The 24,818-nt window shown below is 44.6% G+C and overlaps 3 protein-coding genes across 3 annotated transcripts; all 3 read left to right on the top strand.

Moving 5' to 3' along the window:
• Nucleotides 1-230: 230 nt before the first annotated feature.
• Nucleotides 231-6,882, top strand: LOC127763206 (probable transcription factor At1g44810). Its single transcript, XM_052287845.1, has 6 exons — nucleotides 231-570; nucleotides 683-776; nucleotides 3,573-3,630; nucleotides 3,717-3,760; nucleotides 3,864-4,022; nucleotides 5,897-6,882. Exons 1-6 carry the CDS (start codon nucleotides 326-328, stop codon nucleotides 6,536-6,538), a joined length of 1,242 nt encoding a protein of 413 aa, XP_052143805.1. The 5' UTR covers nucleotides 231-325; the 3' UTR covers nucleotides 6,539-6,882.
• A 2,239-nt stretch (nucleotides 6,883-9,121) lies between these two features.
• On the top strand, nucleotides 9,122-14,439 carry LOC127764352 (E3 ubiquitin-protein ligase COP1). The gene is made up of 13 exons (XM_052289223.1): nucleotides 9,122-9,599; nucleotides 10,217-10,294; nucleotides 10,768-10,923; nucleotides 11,039-11,398; nucleotides 11,537-11,691; nucleotides 11,795-11,860; nucleotides 12,222-12,300; nucleotides 12,393-12,548; nucleotides 12,641-12,739; nucleotides 13,008-13,112; nucleotides 13,188-13,367; nucleotides 13,738-13,848; nucleotides 13,984-14,439. Exons 1-13 carry the CDS (start codon nucleotides 9,258-9,260, stop codon nucleotides 14,152-14,154), a joined length of 2,058 nt encoding a protein of 685 aa, XP_052145183.1. The 5' UTR covers nucleotides 9,122-9,257; the 3' UTR covers nucleotides 14,155-14,439.
• A 6,827-nt stretch (nucleotides 14,440-21,266) lies between these two features.
• On the top strand, nucleotides 21,267-24,592 carry LOC127761523 (nitrate reductase [NAD(P)H]). Its single transcript, XM_052285829.1, has 4 exons — nucleotides 21,267-22,361; nucleotides 22,466-22,606; nucleotides 22,776-23,008; nucleotides 23,095-24,592. The coding sequence occupies exons 1-4, from the start codon at nucleotides 21,404-21,406 to the stop codon at nucleotides 24,442-24,444; spliced, it is 2,682 nt and encodes an 893-aa protein (XP_052141789.1). The 5' UTR covers nucleotides 21,267-21,403; the 3' UTR covers nucleotides 24,445-24,592.
• The last annotated feature ends 226 nt before the right edge of the window (nucleotides 24,593-24,818 follow it).

The raw sequence follows: 24,818 nt of genomic DNA, 5'->3' as shown, positions 1-24,818 counted from the left end.
GACCAAACCTGCGCATTTACAAGTGTTTCAACACTAGGTGAAATGGATCGTCGCATCACTCTCGCCTAAAATTTTCCTCTCTCAGAGCCGTGCCAACCCACATCGGTCACGCTCATCCACGAATTTACAACTTACAACGGGACGCGTACTGTCACGTACTTGACGTACATAGTGCCCCTCTTTATCCTCCCCCAACTTCCGCCTCCCCTCTATAAGTAACCGTCACTCTCGCCGAGAGTCTCTCATCCCACCACACGACACGAGCGCGCGCGAACACCGTTTCTACTAAGCACAAACGCGACGAACACGCGCCCAAGAGGAGGATATGCAGCTGGAGATTTCGCCGAGACAGAGGAGCCAGCAGCAGAAGGAGGAGGAAGGCGAGCACCAGCAGCGCGCCGGCGAGGAGGCGGTGGGCGCCGTCTTCAGCATTGAGCCGTGGGTGGACGCCGCGGCGGTGCTGGTGCCGCCGCTTAACTTCGCCGAGGTGAACGACGGCATCTTCCGCTCCGGGTTCCCCGCCGCCGACAACTTCGCGTTCCTCCTCTCCCTCAAGCTACGCTCGATCGTGTGAGTCCTATACCTAGGATCTCTTTCTCGGCCACGGCGACCGTGGCGGCGAGCTCGTCGATTACGTGTTCTGACAGCGGCGGCGACGCCGTGGCATGGTTGATCGGTGCAGGTACCTGTGCCCGGAGCCGTACCCGGAGGAGAACACGCGGTTTCTGGAGCAGAACGGCGTCAAGCTTCACCAGTTTGGTATTGACGGCAGCAAGGTAAATGAACAAGTCAAAAATCATATGCGTTGAGTCCTTTGATTTTCTGCTTTATTTTCCACGGATGGCAAAGTCGATCTTCGCATCGAATTGTTTTTTGGTTTTTCGGTCGATTTGGTGCGTTCTGCTTGTGGAGATAAATAATTTGCACACATAATTTGCACCGAGAAATAGCAACTGGTATCGCATTACAGTGGATGCGAGGGTTACTTTAGGTAGAACGCGCTGTTTACCTGTTTGACATGAGCACGCACTTGCGTTTTCTGCGCGTTGCCTCGTGTCGTATGGCCATGAGCTCGTTCGACTACTTTCCGTTAAAAAAACATGGGAACTGACAACTGATATTGCTGCTTGCTTCGGCAAAACACTTGGGGGCAACGCAACTAGGGCAAACAACAACTCAACTAGAACAAACAAAAGTCCCTTTCTTGCTTTATCTTTGCCCCTTTCAGTTAGGGCATTTGCTTGAGTCTTTCAGGCTGAAAATGTTTATCGTTTTTGGGTTTTGTTAACCTAAATTGACAAGGTTACGTGGTGCATGGTGACTATAAAACACCCTGTTTGAGCAAAATGCATCTAGTGCGCTACTATTTTTATGTTCTTATTTCACTAATTCGTTTTCCCTTCTCACAAAATAGTGTAGAAAATCTCATTATGGTAGGAGTTATTTTTTTTACAATGCAAAACAACAGTGTCAGTTAAGCGGGTTCTTGCGTCAGCCCAGCACCCATAGAAGATTAGAAGTTGTTTACAATGCTGCAAAAGCGTATCTTGCTACTGGCCTACTGCCATTAGCAACAGTAAAGCTTATCTTTGTTATGATTATTCTGGTAGCGTTGTGCTACTTTTCTAGAAGCTAGTTCAAACTGATTGGTAGACTCATGGCTAAGGAAAATATTTTCTATTTCAGCATCACGCATTTCAGGGTTAGGAGATTTTTGTCTGCATTATGCCAGTCTGGTTCTGAGTTTTACTGAATACTGCAAGCTTTAAGGTTAAAAAAAAAAAACACCTTAAGCTTAAGTGATCAGTGATGCAGTACAGCACAAGTTCTACTCCCTCTATACTAAAAAAAAACTAATCCTAAATTTGAATCTGGATAGATGGAGGGAGTAGCTGAGAAATGATGGGCTTGTGGAGTCTCCCCTGTGAATTGGGTGCCTAAACAAAGATCAAGTTGACTTATGCCCATTATTTTTTTTTAAGAGAACTTATGTGAAAAAAAAAAGAGGATCAAGTTGACTCATAGTATAATTGCACCTGTCTTTTAACTGTCGAGTGACGTCTGACCAGCGTAATTCTTTCATAAATTTGTTGGCCGTGACTTTAATTCCGTTATTAACCAGCCACCCAAGATTACTATTTCTCTGTGTGCCATGCCATATTTATTCTCATTTTACTAGTCCTTCACTGAAAGCCATTGGTACGGTTTTGTCAAGCTGTCCATATTAAAAGTTCATTTAGGCATAGACGCATAGTAGCCTTGGAGTATGTCGGTATATTACTCCATCTCGCAACTTTAGTACTCGTGTCATCGCGTGGTAGCATCCACCGCAAGTCTGCAACAATGAGAACATATTCCACTGTCAGTTCTGGGTTCATGAAGGCATGAACTGCCACGGCAAATTGTCAAAGTTGGTGAGCGTCGGCGACTTAAGGCTGAGGTCGTTGCTTGGGTTAGGTATTCATCCCTAGCTCATGTAAAATGACACACCTCATTAACGTATGATTAATTAAGTTTTAGTTTTTTTAAAAAAAAGTAAAATTAATATGAATATAAATTTTAAATTAATTTTTATATAGATTTTTGTTAAAAAAACACCGTTCAGTAATTAAAAAAATGTGCATGTGAAAAACGAGTGAGTTAAGTTTGGACCTTCAAACAAAAAAAACTTCATCGTTCATTGGCAATTGTTGCTGTCGATGATAAACAACACAGATGTGCTGACCAACTTTAGCATTCCCAGCAAAAAAGAAATATATCGCTGAGTGAAAAGACACTGATCAGGTGGCTGACCTTACTACAAGTGTGTGTGAATGGAAATTAGTGCTCACTTTGACATTGTCTGGAGATGATGCTTCTTTTTCGCCGGACTCAAGCTAGGTGTCTGAAACCACTGAATTACGAGGGTCACCGGTAATAATTGTGTCACTGCTAGATGGATTCTAGGATGGACACTGCTAGACGGATTGTACGGTGGTGTTTGGATCCAGGACTAAACTTTAGTCCCTGTCATATCGGATGAATTTGGAGTATTAAACATAGACTACTTATAAAACTAATTACATAAATGAGAACTAATTCGCGTGACAAAATTTTTAAGCCTAATTAATCCATAATTAGCGCATGTTTACTATAGCATCACATAGGCTAATCATGAATTAATTAGGTTTAATAGATTTGTCTCGCGAATTAGTCCAGGGTCATATAATGGGTTTTATTAATAGTCTATGTTTAATATTTATAATTAGTGTCCAAACATACGATGTGATATGGCCTAAAAAGTTTTAGTCCCATCTAAATAGGGTCTAAGCTTGTTTCTTTGTTAACTAGAACCAATAATGTAGTACATACTTGAGTGGCATGACGATATCTTTGCATCTGAACTTTCGATAAAGGTGAACCTTATCAGTTACCGCATTAGCCTGAAACTGTGAAACAAATTAAAACATCCTTCTATTGCTATACCATATCATCAGTAATTCAGTATGCATCCAACTGACCATTCTCTTCAATCCTGTTGACTCTTAAAGTTGATGCATAGCCTGACAATAATCTGAACCTTGCTGTTACAGGAGCTGCTTGTAAACATCCCTGAAGAAAAAATCCGAGAAGCACTCAAAGTTATTCTTGGTATCTGCCTCTACAAAGATATATCCAATGTCTCAAAATTTCATCACACTATCTGTATCTAACTCTTATCGTTTTGATCAATTCAGACGTAAGGAATCAACCGGTGCTCATCCACTGCAAGAGAGGCAAGGTAGCTATATCTATTTAGCATTGCACATCCCTGATATCCCATTTTCTTGAAACCTTTTGCTACATGGGAATTCGACGGTTTCCTGATATTCCACATGTTTCAGCACCGGACTGGCTGCGTCGTTGGGTGCCTGAGAAAGTTGCAGAAATGGTGCCTAACTTCAGTTTTCGACGAGTACCAGCATTTTGCAGCGGCGAAGGCGAGAAGTACTGATCAGAGATTCATGGAGCTGTTTGACACATCCAGCTTGATGCACCTGACGGCCTCACAGTGTTAACCGAACCGAATGTTTTTTCATATCCGGTCCCGATCTGTAACCATGCTGTCTACCTAGCAACATATTGTAATGTTGCTATTGAAACAATTCATCAGAGAATAATGTTAGAACCATCATTATCCTCATAAAAGTATCCATCACAATACAAGGCCTTCCTCTTTTTTTTTTTGTACTGCAGAGATACAGTAGTCGCAGTCTCGCAGATTCTGACAAAATTTGGAAGCTGGATACGTGAAATTACTGCATCGCTAACATATTACTTCCTAGATGCAGAAATTTAGGATCTTGTACTCGTTTTGAAATCTGACAGGAATGTGCTTATGTGCAACAACAAAAGATCTTCTTTTGGTGCAAAAATTACCTGTTAACAGGATGGATTGCACTGAATACTCGCTACCCCAGTTTCCTGTGTCCTGACTTCAGAGCCCTAGCCAAAAGGAGCATCAAATTTAGGAGGAGAAAAAAGGAAAAATTATCCATTGAGTCCAGATGAATCCTGGGGAAATCTTAACAAGAAGGAATAAAAACATGAAGTGAAGGGCATCATTGGACTGCATCCTCAGACTTCAAGATAAGATCTTCATGGAGTTCAAGTCGATAGGGCGACAAACAATACAGATTCAAATTTGCAGATTATTTGGATCAAAGCCTGAACAGAGAATAGGCCCAACGGCCACCTGTCTGGTTCGCGCGTTCTCCCGTCGGATCCCGCGATCGTCCACGCCAAGGTTTACGATTCCGACGAAATCCGGTCAGATTTCGCGAAATTGTGACGTTTCGACGAGGCTCGAAAGTAGAAACCGTCTGACATTTCGAAGAGTTTCATCCAAATTTAAATTTGAATTGATAAAAAAAGAAAAAATCAAATAAAATCTTATAAATACTATGATATTCATAGAACCTATTGGGATATAATTTTTTTGAAAAAAATGATATATTGTGTGTATTTACTGAAACTTACATCAGGAAAGAAAAGAATAAAGAATTAAAAAAGGAAAACACTTAGATGGGCCGGATTACTTATCGAAATTTTGATGATTTCGATCGGAATTTCACCAAAACCGACCGGTTTTCAAGAACTTGTCGGCAAACTCAGGGAATTTGTATTCAAATTTTGGTTTATGAAATTTGTTCGGAATTTACCAGTTTTCCACCGGATTTCACGAAATTCTAAATTCCGCCAGTGCCCGAAATGGAAGGGTCTGTCGGAATAGTAAACCCTGGTCCACACACTCCCAGCTCAGACCATGTTTAGATGGGCTTTAATCCCGGCCCATGTACATGTGTAGGCCTCGATTATGAACTAAAATGCCGGCCCATAAAATCTTTAGCCCAATAAAGCCATCCGATCACGATCAAAAAATGGACGATCGGAAAATGAACGGTGGATGCGGGCTACGCACCGAAATCCAACGGTCGATGTAACCCCCAAGACCCCAACAAGCCCTACAAGCTAATCCAATATCACGCCGCACGGAGAAGTCCCGAGACCGGCGCCGCCAGGACCGCCACCCACCTCTGCCTCCGCCCTCCAAACCCTAGCTCCGGCGATGGCCCCGAAGCGCCCCACTCCGCCGCCGCCGCCGCCTCCGGTTGCCTCCTCAGAGGAAACCGCCTCCGGCTCGGACTCGGACGAGTCGGAGGAGGAGGAGGAGGAGAGTCCCCTTGCTCAGCCCGCACCCGTGGTCTCTAACAAGGGCGCGGAGTCCGATTCTTCCGGGGAGGAGGAATCGGAGGAGGAGGAGGAGGAGGACTTGGTGCGCTCCTCCGCTACCAAGAGCAGGGATCCACCGCAGGAGAATCGCGAGGAGGATGATTCGTCCGATGAGGAAGAGGACGAGTCGTCCGAATCCGAGAAGGCGGAGGCGCCGCCGCCGCCGCCGCTGAATCCGGCTCCGAAGCAGGGGGCGGAGGGGAATGGCCCGAAGGTCTCGTCTCCCAAGAGGCAGGCCTTCCACCGCATCTGGTCGACCGAGGACGAGGTGCGCATCCTCGAGGCGCTCGCGGCGCACCGCCGGGAGCACGGGTCGCTGCCACAGACCGACGCGCTCATCGCCACCCTCGCCGGCAGCCTCGACAACACTGGCTACGGCCGCAAGGAGCTCCAGGGGAAGGTCAGCACTCTCAAGCGCCGTTACGAATCCACCGCTAAGAAGAAGGGCGATCTCCCAAGCAAGGGCCATGACCGCCGGCTCTATGACCTCTCCAAGAGCGTCTGGGGCAGCGAGGCGGCAGCGGCGGCGGCGAACGGCACCACCACCGCGCCGAGGGAGTTCGGCGAGATGTGCAAGCTGTACCCGCACCTCGCTGAGGAGGTCAAGTTGCTGGAGGCAGCACACCCTGGCTTGTTCAAGAGGGACTTCGGGAAGCTCGATGACGACAAGGCGCATGCGCTGGACATGAAGATCAAGAAGCAGAGGATTGCCGAGATTTCGGTGGTGCTGCGCCGTGGCGACCTGACCAAGGAGGTGACCAAGGTGCTCACTGAGCTGGTCGAGTGACTAGGTGAGCTGAACTGAAGTGAACAGTAGTAGATCGGCGTTCCTTACCATGGCATAAGAAAGTGTACCTTGTCATTACCTGCAAACTATATCGTGAACAGGCATTAGCTGCAAAATTTTGCTTCTTAGTGATGGAGTTGGATGTTCTATGTTCTTGTCTAGGCGATTTGGTCATCATCTCTTCTCAGTTCAGATAGATCGATAGAATGTAGTATAAAACATTGAAATTTCGTTTTTGGTTTGTCTTATCAGTCCAGACAGTGTAGCAAAGACTGAAATCGGTCATCGACCCTGTACTGAACTCTTGACTCTTTTATAAACTGAACCCCAGTCCTCATTAAGTATGGGTTAGTGTTGGCAGTGTGTTGCCCAAGCCTGAGGTCTCCGATATGGCAACCTGTCGTGTGACCAGTGATCGTCTGTGTCTAGCTGACATCTCTCCTAGATGAAATCAATCCAAAAAAACAGAAGGCTTTGATCAGATAGATTAGGGTTCACACTTCACAATTCTGACGTTTCAACGCAGCGTGAAAGCAAATTCTGTAGGAAATTTTGGATCGTTTTCAGAATTTTCAAATTTGAATTGAAAATTTATGAAAAATATTTTAAAAATAACTTATAAATAGTCCTACATTTGTAGTAAATACATGCATATGAAATGTAAAAAATTATAGGCATAGAACGAAAATGCTCTTTGGACAACATCTGAATTGGTAAACTGAAAAAAGACATCTAGAAGGGTTTACAATATGTGTTGATTGTGTATGCACTTTATATTATGGACTTTGTATTGTTGTTAAACTATGTTGTTCATGCACTTTACAGTATGTATTGAATGTGGGTGGACTTTGTATTGTGTTGATGTATTTTATGCCCCTTTATATTATGTGTGTTGACGTTAATGGCGTAACATATATTTGGTTATGCATATTTAATTGTCAAATGTTCAAATTATTTGTGTTCATGAATATACATTGCACTTATTCTCAATGTGAGGTTGTCAAATTGTAGGAAAGGTCATGCTGAATTTCTTTATTAATTTCTTACATTTTCCCACATGTTTCCACGGTTTCCCCATTTTGATATCCTTTTAGTTTGCAATGTTCCTATCATCTCCATGAATTTTCTCATATTTCAAACATTTTCCCTTAATATCCAAATATTCAGAAAACACAATCAATTCCCACGCTACTCTTTGGCTTTTCAGCAAATCCAATGAGTTTTACTAGTAGATGCTTTTGTTCGGTTTCCAAAACACTGGAACGGTGGTTTCCTGTTCGAATCAACTGAAATCCTGATAGTTCCGGTTGGAATTCGGTGATTTTGATCATTTTTCATTGACGGGCAAATGGAACTTGATAATTTGGCTTCTAAATTTTGTTTGAAATTTGACGGTTTTCCTGAAAACCGTTATACTGACAGAGCGGGATCCTCGATTGGAAATATAAACCCTTGCCTGTAATACGGTACAGCCGTACAGAATTCGTGTGGTGGCCACGGGCTCACGCACCGGGTCAGTGATAGCATCCAGTGGCCAATTTGGGCATATGGAGATGATGCATTTTTTACACGGAGAATGATCTCAGAAACACGCATGATCTTCTCTTACAAGAATTTTCTAACGGAACATCCATTTCACCACACCCACTTGTTCAGTGCAGCGCTGTTTTGTAACCCACATAACAACCGGACCCAGCACGTCTGAAACTAAGGTTACTCATCGGTTACCTAAATTCTCTAAAAAGTTAAAACGGTTAAGGGACCCTTTGAATCAAAAGATTTATACAGGAATTTTATAGGATTCAAATCCTAGAGGAAATTTTTCTATTTGGCCATTTGATTCAAAGGATTGAAGATTTCCAAATCTTATGAAATTCCTATGGAATGATACATTGCATGTGGATTTTGGAGGAAATGTAGCAAGAGCTCTAACCTCATGGGAAATATCCTTTAAGTCTATCTCTCTCATCCGATTCCTGCGTTTTTCCTGCGCTCCAATTAAACGACCATTCCTGTGTTTTTTCTGTGTTTTGTAATCCTCTGTTGTACACTTCAATTCCTATAAGAATCCTGTGTTTTTCCTATTCCTCCATTTTTTCAACCCTACGATTTAAAGGGGCCCTAAAAAGTAATTTATAGAGATATTCTTAGCGACTTAAAATTCAATATTAAAACATTTTTGTTTTAAAATAAACTTTAAAATTAAGTTTGAAATTTTCATTTTTGGTTTTCACTTATGAGGACAATTGGGACTCTAACCACCCGGTCGCTTGGCGACGCGTCCATCCCGACCTGCCAAATTCCTCGCACCGATTAAGCAAACCAAACTACTCGGATTAAATGCGCAAATCGAAAGCACGCGTTCCATTGGGAGACCGGCAAACTTCGTTTTTTCCTTCCCAGGAGAGGAACGGAGACGGAGTTTGCCGTCGTCGTGTGCGTGCCTCCCTCGCGTACGCACATTTGCCCGCAGCGCCGCGGCGCGCGAGGCTACCCCGACCCCGACGTGGTCTCCTCCCACCCGTACACCCTTCCGCTCCCACGCCCACACACAGAACCCAATTCCCCTCCCTCCTCCTCCACCCACCCCTCCCTCCCACACACACCACACCACCACCACCACCACCCACCCCTCGTATGCAATTATTCACGCCCAGTCGCCGCCTCCACCGCCGCCGCCTGCTCGACTCACCACCGCAGGGCGGCCTCCTCCTGCCGCATGGGTGACTCGACGGTGGCCGGCGCGCTGGTGCCATCGGTGCCGAAGCAGGAGCAGGCGCCGTCGGGGGACGCGTCCACGGCGGCGTTGGCGGTGGCGGGGGAGGGGGAGGAGGATGCGGGGGCGCGCGCCTCCGCGGGGGGCAACGGGGAGGCCGCGGCCGACAGGGACCTCCTCTGCCCGATCTGCATGGCGGTCATCAAGGACGCCTTCCTCACCGCCTGCGGCCACAGCTTCTGCTACATGTGCATCGTCACGCATCTCAGCCACAAGAGCGACTGCCCCTGCTGCGGCAACTACCTCACCAAGGCGCAGCTCTACCCCAACTTCCTCCTCGACAAGGTTTGCTTGCTCGTTCTGCTTACACACAGCCGAGATGGATAATGGATTGGCCGTGGCTTCCATATTCCGCCGATCGATTGGGAATTTTGGATGCCTATCCTAATTTCAAACGCAGGGCTTTGTAATTGAAAAGTCACTGCCCCGCAAAAAAAAAAAAATTGAAATGTCACTGAATGTACCTTTGGATGTGGCTTGGGATAGGTATCCGGTATAACCAATTTTAACAAATGTAGCAACTATTCAACAGTATGCCTTTCGATTCGTTTGTAGCAACTATTCAACAGTATTCAGCGCTTGAGCTGCGATTTATTGTACTACTGTTTGTGGTAGCTTCTGAAGTAGTAGCAGGTGTTCTGATTGGATAGCTCAGTTTTATTTGACTTGCACGGTACATTACAGTTTGTTGTTAATGTAAGTTTTGTTTAGAATCACCAGCAGTGGACAGTATTAGTTCTATGTCTGCTCTGGTTATCAGTACCTATTATATAATTTGTTCATCACTAGAGTTCTTCTCTAGTTCTGTTAAAACTTAAAACAAGCTGTAATTACTGGTTACTTGATACTGGGATTGTATAAATGTATCTCTAAGCATGTTTATCACATTTATGTCTGCATAGGTCTTGAAGAAAATGTCAGCTCGCCAAATTGCGAAGACAGCATCACCGATAGACCAATTTCGATATGCCCTGCAACAGGTCAGTCACTTCACATGTTTTACTTTTGAAAATGTCTACTTTCAATAGCTCCTTAAACATAGTGGTATGTTCCTAAATGATTTTATGTACTGTGAAAATTTTGCTTCCGTACCTTAGCTGTGCTTGTGATCTTCAGTTCAGAACTAAGTAGTACGGAGTAGTAATTAAGTTCTACACTGAACATGCTTATCTCTTGCATCAATTGTAGAATCTAAGTTACTGTGACCGATATCAAAGTATCTTTTGTTCCTTCGCTCTTACAGCCACATGATCTCTATCGTCCTCTTAACTGTTACAAGGATTGTCCATATGATAAACCAAGTATACCACAGAAGATAGATTTGCACTACCTTGCTGACTTTATATCTGTTTCAAAATTCAAACATAAAACTGACGTTCTCTAAATAAGTAATAGATGAATGATGACCAAACACTATCATATGTTTTAGTTTAATTCTTCTTTCTTTTTCTAGGGAAACGATATGGCGGTTAAAGAACTAGATAGTCTTATGACTTTGATCGCGGAGAAGAAGCGGCATATGGAACAGCAAGAGTCAGAAACAAATATGCAAATATTGCTGGTCTTCTTGCATTGCCTCAGAAAGCAAAAGTTGGAAGAGCTGAATGAGGTTTGTCTATATGTATTTTTCAGTATGCAGGTTTTTTTTCTTGCTATCTACAACAATAAATAATCTTTTACTGATGTCTATTGTTGTTAATCATGTTAACCTCTTTTTTACACAGATTCAAACTGACCTACAGTACATCAAAGAAGATATAAGTGCTGTGGAGAGACATAGGTTAGAATTATATCGAACAAAAGAAAGGTACTCTATGAAGCTCCGCATGCTTTTGGATGAACCTGCTGCATCAAAGATGTGGCCCTCACCTATGGATAAACCTAGCGGTCTCTTTCCTCCCAACTCTCGGGGACCACTTAGTACATCAAATCCAGGGGGTTTACAGAATAAGAAGCTTGACTTGAAAGGTCAAATTAGTCATCAAGGATTTCAAAGGAGAGATGTTCTCACTTGCTCGGATCCTCCTAGTGCCCCTATTCAATCAGGCAACGTTATTGCTCGGAAGAGGCGAGTTCAAGCTCAGGTTTGTTTCTCCCATTGCGCGCTTGATAGTTTGGTACTATCATATTGCAAGCATGTAGACAGCTTAGATTAGGAACTTATATGTTTATTTTGTTTTGATGTAAGATGAAATGCTAATGTGCTATGGGGCATATTGCAGTTTAACGAGCTTCAAGAATACTATCTTCAAAGACGGCGTACCGGAGCACAATCACGTAGGCTGGAGGAAAGAGACATAGTAACAATAAATAAAGAAGGTTATCATGCAGGACTTGAGGATTTCCAGTCTGTGCTAACAACATTCACACGATATAGGTCCGCTGATTATTTGTCCTTTTTAGCACATTATGATAATGGTAGTGGTTATGCCTATTCGTTTGGCTTATCATTCTTTTGTTCTCTGTCATTTATGCTTCAGTCGCTTGCGTGTAATTGCGGAGCTAAGACATGGAGATCTGTTTCACTCTGCAAATATCGTATCAAGGTTAGTGCTTTTACAAAATATGTGCCTTATTTCATGTGCTTCAACATGCTATTGGCAATGTGGATGTTGTCATAGCTGAATCCTCAAGCCAGCAGTGAGCTGAGGAGAGGTTTTGGTTGGAGGGGGATGGTCTATTGCTCCTATGAGTCAAACTTCAACTATGTTCAATTAGCAAACAAATCCACTAATCTTGAATGCTGATGTTTATCATGTATTATAAGGAACAAAATATGACTATAAGTTTGTGCCTGTTTTTTTGGTGCATAATTTTCATTTCCATGTCTATCTGTAATCTCATATGTTTTTCAGTCACCTACCTTACATGAGAATAGGGAATCACATTGATATTTCTTAAATGCAGTATCGAATTTGACCGTGATGATGAGCTATTTGCTACTGCTGGAGTCTCAAAGCGCATCAAAGTCTTCGAGTTTTCTACAGTAAGTTTTTTTTCAGGAATCTTATGTTGGCCATAGCTATATGCCTGTATAGTATTTGAAAATACTCAAATTTGGCCTATCTTATGTCGTAGGTTGTTAATGAACCATCAGATGTGCATTGTCCAGTTGTTGAAATGGCTACTAGATCTAAACTCAGCTGCCTTAGCTGGAACAAGTACTCAAAAAATGTTATAGCAAGCAGCGACTATGAGGGTATAGTAACTGTTTGGGATGTCCAAACCCGCCAGGTATTTCTTGCTCTGTTCCACAGTTCATTTTGCACACTTGTGTTATTTTCTGAACTTGGATTCATGATATTTATGTATTCAATCTTCTTTAGAGTGTGATGGAGTATGAAGAACATGAAAAGAGAGCATGGAGTGTTGATTTTTCTCGAACAGAACCCTCGATGCTAGTATCTGGGAGTGATGATTGCAAGGTATTTGCAAATTTCAATGGTACAACTACTTTTGTTATTCCCGAAAGCAAGAAAACTTTGCGTAGTTCTCAAAATACAGTAAAACATAACTTGGATATATTGCATGTTATGCAACATACTAGGATTTTATTTTATTTATCAGTTTTTCATGTCTCTTTTTCTATAATGGTGCATTTTTCTACCTAGGCTATCCCAACCTCATTGAATGCATAGATGGAAGTATCTGTATTGCAGTATACCTTATGGAACCTACTGCTGTTTGTGCTAGGTCAAAGTGTGGTGCACAAAGCAAGAAGCAAGTGCCATCAATATTGATATGAAGGCCAATATTTGCTCTGTCAAATATAATCCTGGGTCGAGCCACTATGTTGCAGTATGTTCCTTTGATTTTCTTGGCTCATATCAAATATAAGTTTTTTTTTCCTTACCAGATGTTACATTATTGCAGGTGGGTTCTGCTGATCACCATATTCATTATTTTGATTTGCGAAATCCAAGTGCGCCTGTCCATGTTTTTGGTGGGCACAAGAAAGCTGTTTCTTATGTGAAGTTCCTGTCCACCAATGAGCTTGCGTCTGCATCAACTGATAGCACATTACGGTTATGGGATGTCAAAGAAAATTGCCCTGTATGTGTCATTGAGATTTTTCTTGCACTGCAATTATGAAATTATGTTTTTGCCTTTTAAGCAGCTATGACTTATTAGTAAAAAGTGATGTTTTAGGATATACTCTATTTCATATCGATAAAAATTGGAGCTATAGTGTTTCTTTATTTCCTGGGAAAAAACTATTTGAGAAGCTTCGCTTTTTTTTCGAAGAATTCTGGTCCTTGAAAAACCTTTGGTTAGGTCCGAAATTCTTGGATAAGCATTTGTTTTCACCTTTGTTTCTTTTTTAGCTCATCTATTAGTCTGGCTTGGTTTAGTAGTTACGTCATGCTAGGCTTCTCAGAAAACAGATTGTTGACCTTTTGTTTAAAATGGTTACCTTTTTCAGGTAAGGACATTCAGAGGGCACAAGAATGAAAAGAACTTTGTTGGGCTGTCTGTAAATAACGAGTACATTGCCTGCGGGAGTGAAACGAATGAGGTTTTTGTTTACCACAAGGTAATTGCAAGCTTATTGCCTGCTCTTGTTTCCGTATCTGTGATTCAGCATTATGTGCCATGCTTAACTGAACAGGTTGGTCTCCTGTGGCACCATATACCATTCTAACTTCAAGTAACTCTGTACCAATTGCAGGCTATCTCAAAACCTGCTGCCAACCACAGATTTGTATCATCTGATCTCGATGATGCAGATGATGATCCTGGCTCTTATTTTATTAGCGCAGTCTGCTGGAAGAGCGATAGCCCTACCATGTTAACTGCTAACAGTCAGGGCACCATTAAAGTTCTTGTACTTGCTCCTTGATGAAATCAGTGGTTTTCATGAGATCCCTAGATAGCTTGTATATTTGATGTATACAGTTGTTTCCTATTCGTGCCATTATACCCCAAATGGGAGTGGAGGTATTACTGATCTCCAACATAGGGCGCAAAGTTTTGAAGGTAATCAGCTGACATAGGGTTTCGAGGGCTCGAAATGTGCATAGTCCAGAATTCTCATGTATAGGTTTAAAGCAGTCAAGTTATTGATTATACATATGTAACGTGAGAATTGAGAAATGAACATCAAATAAGCTTGTTTGGTTGCATATATTGGATGGATTTTGGGAACTGGGAAGACAAGCTGTACTGGGCTGATTTCAGCAACACAAGCCAGTTTGTCACACATCTGTTACCTAACAGAAATAGTTAACTTATAGGCAACATATCCTATGCACACAGGGCCTCACGTGTATACACGTGCACATCAATTAAAAAATGTCACCAAAAAATTTAGAAAAAATCATACACATACTTTCAATTGTATTACACTTAGGATTAAAATCTTAACGGCAAATTCATTATATTTTAGCCGTAACAAAAAAACAAAAAATCTGACAATTTTAAGGCTGCAATTTTATTAGAATTTTATCTTTTTTGTTATTCTCTATGTAGAATGAATTTGAAGATGCGACTTTGCACGTAGATGTAATACTATTGAAAGTACATGTATGAATTTTCCTAAATTTTTTTGTGATAATTTTTAGTTGGTGTACACGATGTGTACACGCGAAGACCTGTGTGCATAGGATACACTCCGTAACTTATATATCTCATTTGATCTTACGCAGGGCTAAAAGTACAGTATATTACACCCCCAAGCCTTCTTATTGTTTTTACTGATTTAAAATTTTCCAGGATACGCAATTGCCGTTTCATCGCTTAAATTTCAAACCCAATACCTTCATTTCTTTTTTACTCTTTTACTGAAAAGAACAGTTTTTTGAACTCTCGCAGTGAAAATGTTGGTCGCTGCCTGTAAACCCTGTTACCACGTTCACAGTGCATGAAAATATCTATTACTACCGGCCAAGCCACTATCTTTGTCACAGTGGATAAAACATACTTCCTCGGTCCCCTAATATAAGGGATTAACATTTTGTTACATTTTGTTTTTACTGTCTGATCATTCGTTTTGTTAAAAAAAATTTAGAATTATTATTTATTTATTTTTTGACTTACTTTATTATCCAAAATACTTAAGTACAACTTTTCATTTTATTTATTTTCGCACAAAATTTTTTTTGGATAAGACGAGTGGTCAAGCAGGGTAAAATGTTAATATATTATGGGATGGAGGGAGTAGCCTAGTTCTCGCTCTCTGCTTACACCCACAGATCTGATAATCTGAATCGCTCTCTGCGAAGCACCCACAGACGCCGCGGCTTGGCTAGGCCGGCTGCCGCATCGCAGCTTTTGTATCGGCTGCCGAGTCGCGGGAGAGAAAAAAGGAGCAAAACTGCAAGAGGCGGGTGGCCTTTCGAACGCGCAAGGGGTTTGCGCTTGCGCGCCCGAACCAACGGAGCTGCAAGCCAAGCCACCACCACCCCACCCCACCCACCCACCAGCGTCCAGTCAGACCACCGCCCCGCGCCGCCTGCGCTGCGTCGCCGTGGACCGCTGGTTTCAGCGACACCGCGCCGCTGCACGTGCCCCCGCCGGCGCCTCTCCTTCCAACATTGGCTAATGGCTAGCCCCATGCCGTTCAGGTTCACGGCTCTCTTTGATCCTGCTCGAAGAAGAACTGAGTGGATACCAAAGTTACCAACGTCAAAATCTACCCATAGCTGTTCAGCTTCATGTTATACTCTAGCAGATTTAGGCGCATTCGGCCGACTCAAGCGACGGTAACGTCGTAGTCTAGTGTCTCTGGTGTCTAGGTGGAGAGGGACTGAAGAGCATGTGCTGCGCTGTGGCTTTCACGGCGCCCTGCCACAGGAATCAGCGGTGAATCCGCCAAACAAGGGGGGGCAGCACAAGAATATCTCTGGACAAGAGTAGATTGTCATCTACTCGATTTGGCCGGTCGTGTTCCATTTCCAGCCATGGGTTGGCTGGTTTACAATTCCCAAATTTAACTACCCAGAATTGCACTTGTGCTCTGACCTTATTCGTGCATCTCCTTTTCTTACTTTGACACAAGGATATATCAACACATGAAAGATCCACTGAAGAAAGATCTAAACAAGCCAGGTGATGTCACGAAAAAGGTCCCCAAAATATATCATGTTGTTTGAATCCCCATTATTAAAGCTGCACTTTTATCACTTTTTATGTTCTCTTTGTGGGTTGCATTAGAGTGTAGCCATTAGCTCTTCCAAAGAGCCGACTGAATTCGATACGGCGCTTTCGCTGCACTACAGTTCCATCTCGCGATTCGTTTTGGATGTGATCGTATCCTTAATTCCTTATTCATCATATATTTTCTATTCTGAATTGTGAAAAAGCGCAGAATATTCTAGCTCTTTCTCGGAGTAAAAGATCGGCAACTTGCGCAAGTTTTTGGCATGTACTGAAGTTTTCTTTCTTTATGAGATGAATCCGGTATAGATGCTATCATGCTATGCATACGGTTGCAGCTTTGATCTTGATTGAATCATTGAATGGATTCTTATTGGAAGACATTTTTCTTAAGCAGCTCTTGCTTTCTCGGAGCTAGCTGGTATTCTGATGGGGATCTTTCTCTTATTCTGGTTCAAGTGGAGTAACCTAGTTCGTATTAGACATTCATGTATACAAGCAGTGATGTATCCTGCACAAAACAAGAATATCATCGAGTGCAGTGGTTGATTGAATTATCTTGCGATCAATGTCCTTAGTGTGTTTGCTCTGCGTGGTGCACGCACTGTGAGTCTGTGAAATGGTCATCTCCTTGTCTGGAATCGATCGATGTTGAGCATGAAAACAGCTTGAACCGTAACAAGCAAGAGATGGTACACTAAAAAATGCAGAGAGATGTTCTAATGCTACAGAATGAATATACTGTTCAAAATGCAGAAGGAAAAATAATATCTGAACAGACAGGCCACCACTCTGTAAACTGTTCTAATGATCTGCTTCGAACTAAACAGAATTAATAGAGGTGAGCATTTCCCTCACTGACAGTAGTATGCTCTTTTCTTAGAAAAGGACTTCTGGGTCGTTCTTTTTCTCTGTGGGGGATACTGAATCCACAAGAATCAGCATGATTGTGTCAAAAAAGAGGAAATATCACAATTTGTCGTTTCAGAAACAGTTAATCTGAATTCTGAAAAGTACCCTGGAGGAAACATGAGGTGCATGCGAGTGTTAAAAATACTTTCCCGGTGTAGCAGCTTAGTACGATTGAGCTAGGGCTAATAACACATTAAAACTCAGTTTGTGTTCACTTCTTTTTTATTTTCAAAGAGAAAATATGCACTCTTCTCCACAGGGGCTACGGTCTAATAGTTCTCTCAAATAGGGTCTCAGGGCTGCACCAATTAGAAAACACTTGCTCTCTTAAAACTCCCATTGTTTACCCTCAGCTCGTAAGCTGCAGCAAAATTTTGGATTTAAAAACTTAAATTTAAAGTTGATTTTGGGGGTCTTTTCATTGTAGCTTATTTTTCACCATTTGCTTTTAAATTGCTAATTAAGAACACATATATATAATTTTTATTTATATATTTTTTTGATTGCTAATAAGCTGTTGTGGCTTATAATCAGAATAAGCGAAGCAATGACTGTTTTGTAATGTGCAAACAAAAAATTCTATACAGGAAATGATAGATATTTAACCACCTTACATTAGGATACTACTAGACCTAAAGCCAAGTGAATGAAGTGTCAGCCTCACAAAGTCACAATGTCGACAAACCATACTGGCAGACCACGTTTCTGATGGCGAGTCGAACACTTTAACGTCAGTAACAGGAGGTTGTTGCCTCCATGCATCTCGCAAAACACCAAATCCATGAAAAAGAGAGATCTCTCAAGAAATCAAAGATGGCACGCAGCGGCAGAGTCGCCAACTGGGGAAGGCTGGACTCCAGAAGCTAGCTAACAAGCCACCGCTGCTACTACTAGCTGCTGCTACTACTACTACTCTCCTGCCTGCCTCTGGACCAGGGCTTGGTCCAGTTGGCCCTTGGCGATGGCGGGAGGCAACTCCTGCTTTGGAGCCGGCCGGCTTTGGGATCTTGAGAAGATGCAGCTACAGTAGGCAGCTCAGCTGCTGCTGAAAGAAACCAGCCAGCAAGTGATGTGATGAAGTATCCTCCTAGCTTCCCACCGGTTACTTGGCCATTGGAAAATGCCATGCGCCAAGCCATTGTTAATTACCACCCGACCTGCTGTTGCTGCTTATACTTTGGGTTAAGTCAATCATTTGGTTTTTCATTTCCTTTTGAATGGGAAAGTATCTTTCTATCTTATGTCCTGTGATAAGATACTCTCTGCATCATGCTTGGATTAGTATTGTTCTGTCTGGTTTATATTAATTTACAGGGAATCGGGGTGCTGGTCATGCATCAAGGCCTTGGTTTATTTTAGTGCGTCGACTCGAGAGAGCTGGGAATTTGCTGTGTGCTTATGACTTTGTGCTCTGACTTTTGACTTAATTATGTGAGAAAATGATGCAAGTAGAACTTGCCTTTACAGTAATTAAAACCACAGGGTGCCTGCTCTGTAGATCCTAGAGGCCATTTCCATAACTACAATACTCGGCTTCTCAAACTAACCAAGCCGCTGTTAATCAACCAGTTCTGAACAACTCCCATAGGACGTTTGCTGCAAGCTCTTGCAGGCTTTCACCTGCTAAAAATATTTGCCCCTGACGCATGTCCTGGAACACAGGGGGAATCAACAAAGAAAGCTACTAAATTATGATCGCTCCAATGCTGCATCACAGCCGATCTAATGGAGGTCGGCTGGTCGAATTTGCCGATGCACGTATCCATCCACCATGGAACGCGGGTCCGTGCCCCTGATTAGTATATTGGCGTTGATCATTCAGAGAAGCGTAAAGGAAGCAGGAAAGAAGCGACGAGAGTGTACAGGCAGGATCTCCGAGTGGGGCTCGTGCGTGTGTGCATGCCCGGTGTCCGTGTCCATGAGCTCCCCAGGATTCACCTGGGCGAGGTCATTTCTCAGGCAAGCTGCATTCGGGGGTGGCTGGATCCGGCAGCCACCAAATGCCGTCTCCTTTTCTTGCACCTAAAGCTGGGGTTATTAGGAGGTCAGGAAAAAAACTTCTTTTTTGAACCTCGATCAACTAATCCATCAGCCTGTGTTTAGCATAACACGGCCACGGCATTTACCAGGCACGTATGCACGTGTCTGATTTACGAGAGGTTGAACAGTCCGAGCTGCTCATTCTCACCAGAGTTAACAATGCAGATGTGAAAATAGTGCAACAGTTTGAGAAAACAATTTTGATCTCCTCTCGTAATTTGCATGTCACTCAAATAGTTATAAAAAAAATTAAAAAATCTTAAGAAGATGTATTAACATGTGACATATCACTCCACGCAAGTTCAAATTCAACTTCTATATCCCGCAACAAAAAAACAAATTAAAGTACATCATATTCATGATCAAGTCTATTTTTTTTCGAGATGTATAAGTTGAATTTAAACTTGTATGTTTATGGAGCGATATATCATATGTTAATACATCTTTTTAATTTTTTTTATTTTTTATAGTCTATTATATTATTAAAGGAATAGAAAAAGGAGCCTCCACGTTCGCTCTTATGGCCTAGAAATTCTCACATTAATCGGAGAAAAAGAAAAAGCAGAGTCCATATAGAAATAGAATTTAGAAATAGCTGAAATTCGGAATTAAAAAAATAAGAAATATTAGAAGAGGAGACTAGAGTCCATATATAAATACAATTTAGAAATAGTTGAAATTCGGAATTAAAAAATAAGGAATATTAGAAGAGGAGACTAGAGTCCATATAGAAATAAGTTAGGAAATAATTGAAATTCGGAATTAAAAATAAGGAATATTAGAAGTAGAGTATAGAGTCCATATAGAAATACGATTAGAAAATAATAGAAATTTGAAATTAAAAATAAGGAATATTAGAAGTAGAGTATAGAGTCCATATAGAAATACAATTAAGAAAAAATAGAAATTATGAATTAAAAAATAAGGAATATTAGAAGTAGAGTATAGAGTCCATATATGAATTTAAAACTAACTAAAATTTGGAATAAACATAATAAAATTAAAAGTAGAGTTTAGAGTCCGTATAAAAATATAATTTACAGAAACTAAAATTCGAAATTAAGAAAAACATAGGAAGAAGAGTTTAAAGTCAATATAGGAATACAATTTAGAAGTAACTGAAATTCGAAATTAAAAATTAAAGAATATTGAAAGATGAGTTTAGAGTCCACATAGAAATACAATTATAAATAATAAAAATTCAGAAATAAAAATAAATAATATTGAAAGAAGAGCATAGAGTCTATATAGAAATACATTTTACTGAAAATTCAGAATTAAAAAAAATATTAAAAGACGAGTCTAGAGTCCATATAGGAATATATATAATTTACAAATAACTAAAATTTGATATTAAAAATAATTAATAACTAACACGTATATAAAATACAATATGAATATTACACATTAGTAGTTTTATAAAGTTATTGCAAAATTTAAAATTATGTTGTCATTTTAATATATTTAAATAATATAATGAGAAAACATATATGCTATTATATGAGAGAAAATATAATGATGCTAGCCGCGCAATCTGCATGAGGCCACCATGCTAGTTTTTTAAGTAACATACAAATAACGAGAGATCGACCATCCCTCGAGTGATCAAAATTCACTCCCAACAGTCTGAAACTCCAAAAGAAATAGGTCATTTTCTATGTGGTACAAGAGGAATTCAAAGGACGTATTAGATGGGAGGCTGCTACAGGGATGGACGTCACGTCGCCGGTATTAATCTGGAAAATGAAGAAAAAAATCCGGCCGAATCCCCCTAGAAATCCCATCGCGCGCCTGCGCGTGTGGTGACGCCAGCTCGTGGCCTGCTTGGGTCCGTGCATGCATCAGAGCAGAGGCAACTACGACCTCGCGTTCCTCGTCCCTATATAATCCCCAGACCACCACCTCCACTGCTTCCAAGAACAGATGCCATCCTGAGCTTCTAGCTCGCGAGTGATCTCTTCTTCTAGCTCAGTAACCACAGCTACAACCTACAGCTTACAGTGTCCGCAAAATTGTAACATTGTGTCCTTCCATCGGCAACAATGGCGGCCTCGGTGGAGTACAAGCTGGCTCCGCACCCGTGGGCGAGCAATGCTCCGTCGAGCAACCTCGACTTGTTCCCGTCCGGCGGCGGCAAGCGCCGTTCGGGCTCCGAGACCGACTCCGACGACGAGGACAGCATACCACCGGACTGGAGGTCGCTGTACCACCCGCGGCTGGAGGTGGCGGAGCCGGCCGTCAAGGACCCCCGCGACGAGGCCACCTCCGACGCGTGGGTGCGTCGCCACCCGGCGCTCGTCCGGCTCACCGGCAAGCACCCGTTCAACTCCGAGCCGCCGCTGCCGCGCCTCATGTCGCACGGCTTCATCACGCCGGCGCCGCTCCACTACGTGCGCAACCACGGCGCCGTGCCCAAGGCGGACTGGTCGACGTGGGCCGTGGAGGTGACCGGGCTCGTCAAGCGCCCCGCGAGGCTCACCATGGAGCAGCTCGTGACCGGGTTCGAGGCCGTGGAGCTCCCCGTCACGCTGGTGTGCGCGGGCAACCGGCGCAAGGAGCAGAACATGGTGCGCCAGACCGTGGGCTTCAACTGGGGCCCCGGCGCCATCTCCACCTCCGTGTGGCGCGGCGTGCGGCTGCGCGACGTGCTGCGGTGGTGCGGCGTCATGGGCGCCTCCGCCGGCGCGGCCAACGTGTGCTTCGAGGGCGCCGAGGACCTCCCAGGCGGCGGCGGGTGCAAGTACGGCACCAGCCTGCGCCGCGAGGTGGCCATGGACCCCGCCCGCGACGTCATCCTCGCCTACATGCAGAACGGCGAGCCGCTCACGCCCGACCACGGCTTCCCCGTCCGGGTCATCGTCCCGGGCTTCATCGGCGGCCGCATGGTGAAATGGCTCAAGCGCATCATCGTCGCGTCCAGCGAGTCGGAGAGCTACTACCATTACCGCGACAACCGCGTCCTCCCGTCTCACGTTGACGCCGAGCTCGCCAATGCCGAAGGTAATTAACCAACCATATCTTCCTCGAACGCACTGCACGAGACACACATTGTTGCATCTTTGTGATCTTAACTTGTGTGTGTGTTTTTTTTGGATTATGTGCAGCTTGGTGGTACAAGCCGGAGTACATGATAAACGAGCTGAACATAAACTCGGTGATCACCACGCCGGGACACGATGAGGTGCTCCCCATCAATGCGCTGACGACGCAGCGGCCGTATACGATGAAGGGATACGCCTACTCCGGTAAGCCCCAAGCCCATCTCATCTATCATGTTGTTTGTTTTTGGGCTTCGGCCTGCTCGTTCTAAAAGCCCACCATGATCACTTTATGCTTTTACTGGGCCGTTATAATATCAGTATCTTTGTACTGATGGTGAATGGGTGATTAACGGTGATGATTTTCTGTTGCCAGGCGGTGGCCGGAAAGTTACAAGGGTAGAGGTGACCCTGGACGGCGGCGAGACGTGGCAGGTGTGCAACCTTGACCACCCGGAGAGGCCGACCAAGTACGGAAAGTACTGGTGCTGGTGCTTCTGGTCCGTCGATGTCGAGGTGCTCGAGCTGCTCGCCGCCAAGGAGATCGCCGTCCGCGCCTGGGACGAGTCCCTCAACACCCAGCCGGAGAAGCTCATTTGGAATCTCATGGTAAGCACTAAGCACCAGCAACGGCAACGCCATCCGTTTCAACGACGACGATGTGCTTACGTTTTGGTTCGTGTGCGTGTGTGCAGGGCATGATGAACAACTGCTGGTTCAGGGTGAAGACGAAGACGTGCAGGCCGCACAAGGGGGAGATCGGGCTGGTGTTCGAGCACCCGACGCAGCCGGGCAACCAGGCCGGCGGGTGGATGGCGAGGCAGAAGCACCTCGAGACGTCGGAGAGCGCGGTGAGCACGCTGAAGCGCAGCACGTCCACGCCGTTCCTCAACACGGCCACCACGCAGTACACCATGTCCGAGGTGCGCCGCCACACGACGCCGGAGTCCGCCTGGATCATCGTGCACGGCCATGTCTACGACTGCACGGGGTTCCTCAAGGACCACCCCGGCGGCGCCGACAGCATCATGATCAACGCCGGCACCGACTGCACCGAGGAGTTCGACGCCATCCACTCCGACAAGGCCCGTGGCCTCCTCGAGATGTACCGCATCGGCGAGCTCATCGTCACCGGCAGCGACTACTCGCCGCAGAGCAGCAGTGCTGACCTCACGTCCATCGTTGAGAGCCCTACGGCAGCGGCGGCGGCGGCGGCGGCGCCCGCCGTGCCGGTGTCGACCGTCGCGCTGTCCAACCCGCGGGAGAAGGTGAAATGCCGGCTCATGGACAAGAAGAGCCTGTCCTACAACGTGCGCCTGTTCCGGTTCGCGCTGCCGTCGCCGGACCAGAAGCTCGGGCTACCGGTCGGCAAGCACGTGTACGTGTGCGCGTCGATCGGCGGCAAGCTCTGCATGCGCGCGTACACGCCGACGAGCTCCGTCGACGAGGTCGGCTACATCGAGCTCCTGATCAAGATATACTTCAAGGGCGAGGACCCCAAGTTCCCCGACGGCGGGCTCATGTCGCAGTACCTGGACTCCCTGCCGCTCGGCGCCACCATCGACATCAAGGGCCCGATCGGGCACATCGAGTACGCCGGCCGCGGCGCCTTCACGGTGAACGGCGAGCGCCGGTTCGCGCGGCGGCTCGCCATGGTGGCCGGCGGGACGGGGATCACGCCGGTGTACCAGGTGATCCAGGCCGTGCTCAGGGACCAGCCCGACGACGGAACGGAGATGCACGTGGTGTACGCGAACCGGACGGAAGACGACATGCTCCTCCGGGAGGAGATCGACCGATGGGCGGCGGCGCACCCGGCGCGGCTCAAGGTGTGGTACGTGGTGAGCAAGGTGGCGCGGCCGGAGGACGGGTGGGAGTACGGCGTGGGGAGGGTGGACGAGCGGACGCTCAGGGAGCACCTGCCGCCGGGCGACGGCGAGACGCTCGCGCTCGTGTGCGGGCCGCCGGCGATGGTCGAGTGCACGGTGCGGCCGGGCCTGGAGAAGATGGGCTATGACCTCGACAAGTCCTGCCTCGTCTTCTGAAACGTGACGTGTGTAGTGTACGACACTGCAAAAACTGTACATATACGTAGCATAGTTGCATAATTTTTAATTCAAAGTTTGGAGCTCTCTCGAGTTCCGGTACATCGGAGTAGCGCGCGGCGGTCGCATTCGATGGCCATGGAAAAAGTGTAGAGTGTAGATTGATGGATGGTTGTGCACATGGTTCATTTGAGAATCAAGATGTATATTTCATTGGTCATACTAGAGCAAATAAAACCGAGATATTACTACGACTGTAACAATCTGTTATTACATTGTGTTGACTGTCGGCAAAACTCACTCCTCTGCCTGATATTTTTCAAATGTTTGGAAATGGCTAATGTTTTCTTCTTGCATCACTAACCAAAATTGTT

The sequence above is a fragment of the Oryza glaberrima genome, chromosome 2, assembly GCF_000147395.1.
Source record: "Oryza glaberrima chromosome 2, OglaRS2, whole genome shotgun sequence".
Taxonomy (NCBI): Eukaryota; Viridiplantae; Streptophyta; class Magnoliopsida; order Poales; family Poaceae; genus Oryza; species Oryza glaberrima.
Note: the sequence above shows the minus strand (reverse complement) of the source record. Positions and strands in the feature narration are given on the sequence as shown.